The sequence below is a fragment of the Alligator mississippiensis genome, chromosome 1 (genome assembly GCF_030867095.1).
Source record: "Alligator mississippiensis isolate rAllMis1 chromosome 1, rAllMis1, whole genome shotgun sequence".
NCBI classification, from domain to species: Eukaryota; Metazoa; Chordata; order Crocodylia; family Alligatoridae; genus Alligator; species Alligator mississippiensis.
Window position 1 is genome coordinate 193,555,972 of NC_081824.1, and position 12,433 is coordinate 193,568,404.

The 12,433-nt window shown below is 36.4% G+C and overlaps 1 protein-coding gene across 5 annotated transcripts in view; it reads left to right on the top strand.

Annotated features, from left to right (window-relative positions):
• Nucleotides 1-12,433, top strand: part of EML4 (EMAP like 4) — a 232,190-nt gene that overhangs the window by 176,253 nt on the left and 43,504 nt on the right. For all 5 annotated transcript variants that reach the window (XM_014598136.3, XM_019483248.2, XM_019483245.2 and 2 more), the window contains 4 exons: nucleotides 2,768-2,891; nucleotides 8,218-8,367; nucleotides 9,835-9,904; nucleotides 11,011-11,121. In XM_014598136.3, coding sequence (XP_014453622.1) covers nucleotides 2,768-2,891; nucleotides 8,218-8,367; nucleotides 9,835-9,904; nucleotides 11,011-11,121 — 455 coding nt within the window. The remainder of the gene's footprint in view (nucleotides 1-2,767; nucleotides 2,892-8,217; nucleotides 8,368-9,834; nucleotides 9,905-11,010; nucleotides 11,122-12,433) is intronic.

The window sequence follows — 12,433 nt, forward strand, 5'->3', positions numbered from 1 at the left end:
CAAGTACATTCTGTTTGGAAATGCTTTTGTTGATATGCTGCCATCATCTGTTCTATTTCAAAACACTTTTGCATTAATACTATAATTGCCTTGAAAGTTATATGTAAGAAATGATATTTTACAGCCTTAAGCAACGCTCATGTGCGCCCATGTGTGTGTATATGCATCTATTTTTCTTCTCCTTGAGGGAGAGTCTTAATCAAATAATACTTGGTTTATACATCTTGATTAAATACATTTAAAGTTCATATCATTAGAGTAATCGTGAAACGACACAAAGTTCTGGTGAAGCCAATAATGCAGTCTCTTTCATGGGGAAATGCAGAGATCTGTACCTGATGACATTGTAGATAATCTCCCTTCCTCAAGGCCCCTCATTACTGTACTTTTCCTTCTTAGCCAAAATTTCTACTGGGCCTCCTTTTGAAGTCTCACCTCTGTCTTTTCCTAATTAGGTTACAGTGCAAGTTATTCCCATCTCTAGGGACTGAACATGATGTTTGTACTTACAGTCCAATCAGGGAAGCAAGAGGTTGAGGCTAGGTTTATGGTGCCTTTTGCATGAATCTCATAGGACTGGTTAAAGAGCCTATATGCTCCAAGAATGTTCATTCTTGAAATAGGCTTGTGTAAGGTTCCATTGGGATTGCTTCTTTGTATCTTGTGGCAGTATGTAATGTGCATCTTAAATAATTACAGCATGAACAAGATTTTAAGAAAGTGTTCTTTATTTCTGTTCTTAGCCAATCCTTGCTTAAGGTGTGCGCAATAAAACATATATATTTGAGGGAAAGAACAGGAAGTAATCAGAGGCTTGATTTGGAATTAAGTTTCTAAACATTTGGATCAACACATTGTCAATACAAATCTCTTGCGTTCCCCAGAAATATAACTAAGCAGTGCAGACATTTGATCAAAAGATATGTAGTTGTAACCTATATACTGGGAAATGATTCTCCATTTATTCCTGGCTTATTTTTATGTGGACTTAGTCATTACAGTTCCTTATATATAGAAATCATTGGCACTGTATTGAAAAATTATGACTTTTAGTGACGTTCTGCTTAGGTCGCTTTGACACTATAATTTGTTGAGAATTGTGTGAAAAATCTTGCTCAGCTTTCTTCCAGTGTTGAGAGATTCTTCTTTCAGGACTATAAAGACCACTTGAAATTCTTAAAGTTTGGGAGGTTTGTACACTAAAAGTAGAAAACCAAATTTCATTTTCATGCTCTTTGAACTCAGAGACTTCAGTAGATTAGGTATGCTGGGTTCTACTTTCTAACTTCCAATTAGATATCATAAAATGAGAATACTGTTAATCAACTGAAGACATTTTTGCAAATAAAAATCCAACAACAGTTAAGTGTGTTGTAGTTCTAAATTGAATACATAGTGTAAGCAAGAGAAGAGCAGGTTTAACAGCTGAGCAAGAGCTAATTATAAACGTGGTTTAATCTCCATCATGAATCAGTATTCAACTACACGCATTTATTTATCTAATTTGTCAAAGCGTCTTCATTTAGAATTAGCAGAACATTTGAACTTAAAATATCTAACTTGCCAAATAACTAAATAATTAGTTCATAAGCCAGAAGTGTTGAAATTATCAGGATCAGAGCTCATACCCAGTAAAGTTTTGATGAGCAGTCTCTCATATATTGAGAATATCCTTGGGTTCCTCAGCTAGTTATTAGATATATTTGCCCATGTTATAGTAAATAAAAATGTTAAATTATAATACATGTAAGCTTTGTTGGTTTGGGTGTTGTACCAAGTCTGTCAAGGTTATTTGGGTAAATGTGATATCTTTTATTAGACCAACTATATAGTTGGAAAAACTGGGGGTTTTTACAAGCTTTCAGGCACAGGCACCATTCTTTAGGCATAGGGAGAGTCTGCTGGTGTTTGTCTACTTTCTAACCAACACCCTTGATATTAAGTCTGTTGTTTTTGCTATTAAATGTCATGGACATTCATGGTATTCTCTTGATATACATGTATACTGACAGCCTTTCCCATTGGAGCTTGCTATCTAAATGAATGCAGCTAATTAGTATGTTTAAGATTTGGTTTCTGTAATTTATGCCATAGAAGCCCACGTGGTGTTCAGCTTTTTTCTGTGTTTCATGTCAGTTACTAGGGCTGTGGACAGGCAGGTGGTTTGTAGCACTCTCAAGTGCCTTTTAAAGCTGTTTTAGAGTGCTCTTCACAGCGAGGCTGGAGACTGTTCACAGCCAGAGACGCGCTTCAAAAATTACCCTTGAAGAAGAGGAACATCTTTTCAAGGGCGTTAAAATATGTAGTGTTTCCGTAATTCCGCTCGTTCTATTTTTTAAGTCTTATAATGAACGTGTGATATACAGTGCATCCTATTTGTCACTCAGACATTCTAACTAGTGCTGTTTGGGCTTTTTAACAACAGTTATTTAATTTATCTCTATTGAATTTTAAGTTACCCTAGGTATCTGAAGATTTGTCCTGATTACACTTTGAGAGTGAGTTATTCCTAAGTATATGTATGTATGAAATGCTACAGGCACAGTTTATCCAAAGTGTTGCTACAGATACCAATGACAACGAGTTGTTATAGTATAGTTCTTGAGTATGCAATTTTATGTGTGGGTAAATATCAAATCCACATGTAAAAATAATCAGTCACATTACAGTAATTTTTTTTGCACCTTGCCTAACTTATTATTGAGGTTTTCATTAAACAGAACATTAAAATTAACCTCACTACAATTAGTATTTTTTGTTTTAACAGAGGGAGAATATATCAAGATGTTCATGCGGGGTCGACCAATCACAATGTTCATTCCTTCTGATGTAGAAAACTATGATGACATTAGGACAGAGCTGCCTCCTGAGAAGTTAAAACTGGAGTGGGTGTATCCTTACCTTTTACAGTGAAAATATTTGCTTTCTTCTTCTGTACTTTATCTTTAAAAATCTCTTTATAACCGTGAACTTCAGTGAAACTGGGTTCACTTTGCAAAACAGTTTTAAAAACGTTGACTCTAAAGAACATCATGCTCAAATGCATAAATTTCCATGCATTGAATGGTCATGTGTTTTCTGTTTCCATTCTGCTGTTGTAAATAGTGCTTTATTAGATATAAGGCAAAAATAGAAAGTCTTATGATAATTGATGTAGGTCCAAAAAGCCAAATTTGGTTTCTGATTAATTCATTTGGCTATATGTCCAGGAACACTGTGAGAGTTTATTATTCTTTTTTTTCTAAAGGTTACAGTGCTATGAAAGATGCTGGATGAGACCAATGAAGTCCAAGCTTTATTTACCCACAAAGCAGATATTGTAGCATGATCCAGAAAGCACAAACTTCTCCATTCTGATGTGTGTTAACCCTTAAGTACAGATGCTGTCCTCTAAAAACTATTCTGTATTAGGAATATTATTGTGTTTGAACATTGTTGTTTCTGACTACCATCTATCGATCAGGGGAGACCACAATATTTAGAGTCAGCTATGTGAATTTAGTCCATTATGAGAGTGGTAATGCTTGGCATGATTTGTCCTGGCTCTGTGCTGAATGACTGTTAAAAGTTGTAGTCAGCATTTTGTCAGTTCATTTGATTATTTCACATTGCAATCAAACAAGATAATATTGGCTGGACAAATTCTGAGAGGATACTTCAGCTGTTATACTCATCTAGTGCTTTAGTGCTTTGCTGACATTGCCAGAAGTACCAATTGTGCTAATGCTATTGATCTTCAGGCAGTTGTCCACAACTCTCAGGTTGTTTGCTACTGACCCAAGATGAAACGGCAGTGAGCTGTCCAGTCATAAGATGTATCATCATCACAAAGACTTAAAAAGTACACATTTTCTTCCTATTTGTCGTGTAGCCAGTAGTTTAAAGGCTGATAGTATCAGGGCTTTGGAAAGTATCATTTTGTGGAAATACCACCTACTGCTGCTGTTTTGAGGATCCTTTACCCAAGGCCAATAAAGGACTGGTTGGTTTAAAATTATTGGTTTAAAATTATTCATTAATAATTATTTCATTTTTTATTCATTTCATTAAATACATTCACATTATTCAAATTGGTTTAAAATTATTCATTAAAGTAAACCAGTGCAAATCTTGTGTATGGAAAAGTTTATTGGTAAAAGTTGAAGAAACCAGTGAAATAGTGCAGAGAAGTCAATAAAATTTGCAAGCACAATGTTGCTTTATGTGAAATGAATAAAAACCTTTGTTATATAAGGAGCAGTGAAGAGGACACAATAAGAGAAGGGCCTGTGCTTTGTGTGCATCCCTATCAAGAAGGAAAAAAAGTAAAGAGCCAGTCTGTTAATTTTTCAATGTAGTAGGCAACTGATGGCTTTCACTTCACTAAAAGAATATAGGACAGTGATTCATAATTTAATAATGTTCTGTAGTTCAGACACATGAACACCAAGGTTAAAAAAGTTCAGTTGTCCATTAAATTTTCTTTTTGGGATCCTGGCTGTTCTGGATGGTGAAATGAGCTTCCTGTATATGCCGTCCTATAATTCTTGTAGATATTATTCCAAGTAAAAATTGTTCAGCTATAAAAAATAAAAATAAACTGTGCATGTGCCAGAACAGTTTCAAATTGTTCTATGACAGGGCGGGTTGTACTACTGGTATCTCCAGATGCTGAAAGTCAGTGCCATATTACACCTTCCCTCAGTTAAAAGCAATAATTACATCTTGGCCAGCAACTACAGAGGTTATCTTCAAAGCTGTTATTAATTGGCAGTGACCTCATAGCCTTTTTTCCCCACTTCTGAGTAACTCTGCCACTTGGGAGATGCCTCCTGGTTTTACTAGAAGTAAACTTCACTGTTGGCATTGATTCTTCAAAAGCCTGATTGATTTAAATGGAAAAAACTCCTGTTGAATTCAGTGTCCATTGAATCATTTTACGTGGAGCAGCACTGAGTATATGTGCTTTTGGCTCTTTTTTTTTTAACATCATTGGCCAATTTTTTTAATATTCTTGTTGACTGTAAGCTGCTTTTCTGTATTACTTCTTGGGAGGCCTTTCTATAACTTGATTATGTCGCTCCATAACTTACACAAACTTTTATTATATTCTAATTATTTGTGGTTCAGAATTTCATCTTGCATTGTATGCTTTTTTGCTAAACTTTTCTAGCCCTTGTAGTTGCCTTTCGCGATGTAAAAAAATGACATCTCTGAATCTGCAAGCAGCCTAGAATCATGAGAATTAGCACTTTCATCTTAGTGAGTTCTTGACATTGAAATCTAATGAAAATTATGTGGCATCGTGCATGGTTTAACAGTGAAACAATTATGCATCATAATTCTGCTAATGAGCCTATTGTTCCTAGAACAAAGAAGCTTCTATTGGTAAGGTAAGGTTTGGAGTGAATTTTGAATAATTATCAAGGTTTACTGGGTTGGAGAATAAGGAATTCCAACACTCTTCCCTAAACTGACATAGATGTCATCTTTTGTTCTCTCTCCTGTGTGTTTATAAGGGTGATGGTGTACCTGCGTACAAGAATTATGGGAGGGCTTGAAAAATGAGACACAGCCTGACTTTGTTTTCAAAAAAACCTTAGCTTTTTCCTAGATTCACAAAATTTAAACCATCTCTCTGGCCCCTGGCTGACAATTCAGCCAATTTATAGCACGATGAAATGATAAACCAGCCCCACAGGTGTTTCATATTTAATGTGGCTGGTTTGTATCACAACATAAATTGAGAACAGGGCATGTGTCCCAGACGCTGGAGTGCTCCCTGCCCAATCCTGATAATCACCTAATCACCAGCCTGTGAAAAGGTGCACCGGGCTCCCTGTTCACTGGCAACTTAGTTCACTCTAGTCCTTTGGTGCACACCCAGACAATTATTATGCAATTGGGATCTGAGGAATTCTATGTGCCATCTGCAAAATTGAGTGTCCTGGCATGCACATTTCGTGTCAGAAGTTTGTATCTCTGTTTCACCTATCAAATCCATTGGCTTTTTATGAGTGGCTTTGGCTGTGAAAAATATATTTTTGACTAAAGAGACTGATATGAGATCTGCATGTTCAACTGTACACATGGCAAATAGTTCTGGAAGGAAGGAGTAGACCGTGGTTATGTAAGGTCACAGCTCTTTCCCTTTGTCTATCCCATCTGTCTGCCTCCATACTGAGGCAAGTTTGCTCAAAATAATCAGTCTTGTCATACATCATGGCAGCACTGGGGACTATTCAATACTTGAGTCTCCCAGATATTGATGTTAATATTGCATTTCTTCAGATTGGCCTTCAAGATGTCCTTGAATCTCTTCTTTTGTCCACCTCAAGAGCAGTGATTGTCAGTAAGTTGGAAGTATAGAACCTGATTTGAGAGCCAGTTGTCAGGCATTCTTATGGAATTCCTCTCCAACAGAGCTGCTGCCATATAAACATGCCTTCAAGGCTGGTGGTGTTTGCTTGAGCCAGAGCTCTGGCATTCATTCTTCCGTCCTTCCAGTTGATATAGAGGATTTTCTGAAGATATCACTGATGGTAACATTACAAACCTTCCAGGTGTTTTTACTGTGTCGTCCAAGTTGCATGCCCATACAAAAGTTACAAATGACAACAGCCTGGTAGACAGGTTTAGTTTGCGTTCTGATGTCATAATCATCAAAGACATGATTTCAGAAACATTCAAAGAGCACTGGCAGATTTTATCTGGTGTTGAATACATTTGTCTGTTAACTTTTTGGAAAAGTGGCTACCTGCATAGGGGAAATATTCAACATTCTCTAAGGATTACATTCTAATTATATCATGTGGAAGAACAGCTTGTTGGTTTGGGGTGGGTTGCTAAAGGATCTTGATTTTTGTGAAGTTGATAGTGACACAGGCATTTCATATGCATCATAGAAGCAGTCAAGAGTAACCTGGAGCTCTTCAATTGAGTTGGGCCCTCATGACACAATCATCAGTAAAAATGAAAATCGGTAATGGAGATGCTGGTTATCTTGGATTTGGAATGTAACCAGTTAATGTTAAAGAGATTGCCTTCCGTGGGATGCTGGATGCTGACTCCAGATGGACCTCTTGTCAGCAATGATGTACAGAATAGTTGTGATATAGATGACTAAGATTGTTGGGATAATCATACATCCTTGCTTGACTCCAGTTCTAATAGGGAAGGGATCCATTTCCAAGCTATTGCTTAGGATGGTTGCTGTCATAAAGAAGTCTGATAATGATAACAAATTTCGGCAGGCATCCAAATCTCATCAGGATCTCCCATTGAATCAAAGGCCTTGAGTCTATGCAGACCATGCAAAGATCTCCATGTTGTTCATGGCACTTCTACTGCAGCTGTCTGTCTTATCTATTGTACCTCTGAGTGATCTAACACCACATTGGAACTTGGGTAGAATCTCCTCAACCAGGAAATTGAGTCTACTAAGAATGCTGCAGGCAAGGGTCTTCCCAGTTATGAACAGGAGTGCAATATCATGATACTTGATGAAATCTGAACCATCTCCTTTCTTGACTGTGATAATGATTTTAGCATCTCTCAAATTGCTGGAAATCTGTTTTTGTTTCACAATAAGATTTTCACAATAATAATGTGTAGTTGGCAAGACAGGTTTTATTTCACCTTTCTTATAACTTTCAGCTGGTATTCCCATCAGGAAAGAGAAAGAGTTAGTAGTGTTAATCTGAATTCAGGCACAAAACCAGGTAGATTTGCACATTTACAGACTAACAGACCACTCTCTTTGTTGTTCGGCTTAGTGTCTTTCAAAAACTCCTGATATATCGGTGAATCTGCAATATTACTAGTACTTGCAGTTTGAAATGCAAAAGTACTGTCTGATGCAATCTTGTTGCTTTGAAACACATTAAGGTAGTACAGTAAGTACCGTTATTACCTAATTAAACTTCCCATTTACATTTCATCAACTAACACTGTTACATATGTCATACTGCTGTGTATTTTATATATGCTTTCTCTCTGTTTGTGGGTATAACTTACTGTAGGTTAGTTTTCTGTAACCTGCTGCATGTGCATTTTTTTAAAGGCTACACCTTAGCACCATCATGAAGTATTACATTTGTATCAGTGGCCATTTCAGAGGTTCACAAAGGAAAATTAAATGAGGGTGTTAACTTAGCACTGAGAGAACTCTTACGGGGAAACCTTGGGAAATTGGACCATCTAAGCTAGATTGATTAAAAACCTTGACTTTTTTAAAAGATATGGATATCGTGGAAGAGATTGTCGAGCCAATGTTTACCTCCTTCCTACCGGAGAAATAGTATATTTCATTGCATCAGTGGTGGTACTATTTAACTATGAGGAGAGAACTCAGCGGCACTACTTGGGTCACACAGACTGTGTTAGATGGTAAGTATACGACTACTGAATATGTGTGTGTGCATATGTTTTGTTTAATTTCTGCTGCAGTAGTACACACAGGTCCAAATCAGAGATCTACTATACAAGACAATGTACAACTCAGTGGTGCTAAAAGAGTCCTTGCACGATATGATTTAGAGTTGCTAAAAAGTTACAGGACGTACTGTCCAGCAAGTTATATGACAGATTAGAGTAGTCAGAATAGAAGTCTCAGTAAACTCATGGTGTCATCTGCCTAACTAATGCTAGATGGAAGTGATTTGCAAGTATTATTGCAAAGATACATTACAGGGTATGGCTTTTCATATTTTAATAGGGAGCTCTTCCTATGTGTTAATAAGCATGGGAGTCAGTGAAAGACTGCTTATGGAGTAAGCAGGAAAGTAGGCAGTCAAGCCAACATTAGAAGGAGAACAAAGACAGTATTTGATATTGACATAAGGTGTTCAGTTTGTAACGCAGGATATGGTTGAATTGTCTGAATAAGTGAGGACAAGAAGTTCATGCTTGATGTGGTCTTTTCTCTCCAGAGACAGAGAGAGAGAGATGACTTGGTCCAGACCCTTATCATTTTGTAGCTTGATTACTCTAAATACTTCCTATGACCATGTGATGCCACAATCTTATCCTTTTATCCATTGTTTGGATAAGGTTCCTATTTTGGATAGGGTATACATTTCCTATTTCAGGATCCTGTGTTTTGCTTAAGGTTTATCAAATGTGTATATATTCACTGAGTCTTTCTTTGCCTCTCTACTAGCTCCCCTCATCTTCAGGATGCTGGGAAAGTAGATATGTCTCAGTCCCAGATTACGAGCCTGAGTTTCCAAAAGCATACTTCCAGATTTCAGCATCTGGGGGGTTTTCCCCACAATGGCTTAAAAAGTAGGATAAAAATTCCAAGAGCAAATTATGAGTCATAATAATTGATCCTTTGCCACTAATGGTTTTTATTAGGTCAAGTACCTGGCTAGCTATTTATGGCAAGTGAAATCCCTGAATGAAATGTAGACTTGTAAATAAGGCAAATAGTTCTGTCCCTTACACTTTTTTTGGATCATGGTGGCTAAAGATTCAGAATTCAGATTACAGTGGTCAAAAATAAGTGCAGATATTTGCCCTAGAAGCTTAAACTCAGTATATAATGTAGGCATTAGTTGTTAGGTCTAGCAAAACTGTTCAGATTGGTCTCTTTTAAACTGAATGGAAATTAGGATCCTAAATTTATAAATCACTTCTGAAAATAGAATGTAGGTTCTCATGTCACATAAGTGCTTTTGAAAAATATTACTCTGGATCTTTTATTTGCCCTTGTGTGCATGGTTGTTTTTTTTTTTAACAAAACCTCTTTTAACACAGACAAAAGGACAAGATTACATTGTTCATCTGTAGTGAAAGCAACAGTAAGTCACTAGAATGTGCAGTAGCCCTAACAAATATCTTTGTCTGTCTTAGCCTTGCAGTTCATCCAGACAAAATTAGAATTGCAACAGGACAGCTAGCTGGAGTGGATAAAGATGGAAGAGTAAGTAATAAAGCTCCTGATCAGCAGTAACTTTTGTAAGGAGAAAACAGATATATTATTTTTTCATCTCCCAATCTATTTTAAATGTATTTTGTGCACTGAATTTACTTTAGGATTTAGTTTTGATGTTTTAAAGGAATGCCTATAACACAAGAGTAAGGGTGAGTAAGAATCAATTACTCACCTGCATCTTTTTGTTGAGCAGAGGCTTATAAGGCTCTTTTGCCACAAAGATGCCACAAATTTGCCATTTCAAAAATAAAGCCATTTTGTGGGATGCATTATGTGTGCCTGCTTGACATAGCTTTATTTTCAATATTTTTTAGTTGTGATTTCTCTTGCATAGTTTTTTAATCAGTCCATTCAGAATTCTTTTCTCTCAACAAAATGATTTATTCTCTTTGTAATAAATACTGACTTTATCTTTACACTATATTAAGCCATTCTGGTTTGAGCTGTGGTCTTGTCAGGTTTGTGACACTGAACAGTTTTGAGCCTGGATTGTACTTTGATGGACTATCACCATGGAAAACTCAGTTGCAACGGGAAGCGATGCATTGGTGATTCAGTGACTGCACTCAAACCTGAGTCAGTTCTGAAGTACTACCCTGGTATGGTGTTGGAATGGGCTGCACTGTTAAAGTACTATCTTTTTGCGAGATAAAAAACACAGGCTCTGGCTGCTTGCTGTAGGCATTAAATAACACTGGCATTTTTTAAATCTATTTCATTTGATTATATTTTTGTGTGTGTGAAATAAGGTTAGTGGACAAATTACGTCTTTGGTATTTTATGTTTTGCCTAGTTATTTAAACTGGACAAGATTTTTATTTTTGAATTTCTCTGTGTAACTTCCTGTCACAGTAGTACAGCAACCATGTGAAGTGAAGTTGGCTTAAAACCTTTCGCAATTAACGGCTCTATAGAAATGTAAGGTGTTGATGTTTAATTATTATTTATCTTCACTTCAGTCAATATTTGCTTTACAGGTCAATAATGCCTGGTGTTGACATCAACAGAAGTCAGCATCTGCTTAATGTAAGATTAAATCTGCATGTTACATTTGGACTTCAGTAACCTTTTTTTATCAAATTGCTTTTACTTAGCCGTTGCAGCCCCATGTTAGAGTATGGGACTCAGTGAGCCTGATGACCCTGCAGGTTATTGGCCTTGGGACTTTCGAACGTGGAGTGGGGTGTCTGGATTTTTCAAAAGCAGTAAGAAAATCTTTGCATTTTTTTATAATTTGTCAAACTGTGTACAAGTTAGAAAACCACACATAATACCACTATGTATATCTTTCTATCTGAACTGTCTTGTTATTGAAGCATATTTATGAAGTTACATATACTACAGGAAAAAGCCTACAGCAATGCAAACAATTCTGAATCTAACAAACAGGGAACCACACAGGTAAAATAGTAATAACAAACTAGCACAAGCAACAAACAGTTGTCAAGAGGTGACAAAAATAAAAACTGAGAACAGTATTGTATTTTTGCTTCAACAGATGCTTTAATTTTTTTTTTTCTGTTAGGAAGTTCAAGTGAATCTTGACAAGTTCTGATACCAAAGTAGTGGGGCTTTTCTGCATTTTTAGAGAAGATTTTCATCTGAGAACACAAAACAATAAAACTTTTTCTTGTACTTCAGTCTACTTAAGATGTACTTTATCTGCTCATCTCTTAATAGCAAACATAAATTTAGATCCTATAATGCCAGTCCTGTCATCCAAACCATCAGGATTAATTCTGAAAAACTTTCAACAGAAAAATGAGTAACAAATATAAACATGTTGTTTCACCTTTCTATTTTAATTAGCATATAGGACACATATAGATTATATTGAAAATACAAGTATTCAACCTGCTGTGCAGTTCTTTTTCATAAAACGACCATTATAAAATCCACAAGTATGGACCAATTATTACACACACAAATACATTTCCTATTTCAGGACCCTGTGTTTTGCTCAAGGTTTATCAAATGCATATATATAAACATTTTAGTTTTATGTACATTTTTCCCTGAAAAATTAGTGAACCTCTTGTCATCCACAGCAGAGTGTTTTAAGCAGATATTGCATCCCCCTGGCTAAGAATCAAAACAAGGTGCAGTAAATTTCTCTGTGCCTTACTTCCCTATTGGAAATGGGGAAGGAAAATGGAGACAAAATTGTATTCTGTTTTTCTGCTGTCTCTGCTCTTCTTCATCTGCATCCTCCTCCTCCTCCTTCCCTTCCCAGCACAGATATTTAGCTCTGATCAGAGAAAGATTGGATGCACAGCCAATAGGCCTAGGCCAGAGTCCAGTTTGGGAGGAAAAGGAGAAGTATTTTATAGTATGACCCTTTCACTTTTCTCCCAGACTTCACATTACCCCAAACAGCACCAACTCTGATTTCTTTGTAATTGTATAACCCTTTGGAATTGTAAAGGCCAGTAGATGTGTATAATTTATGGCAAGAAGTCATGCCTTTGTATTTTCCAGAGCAAAATTTAAATTACTAAACCAAAACAATAAACTTCC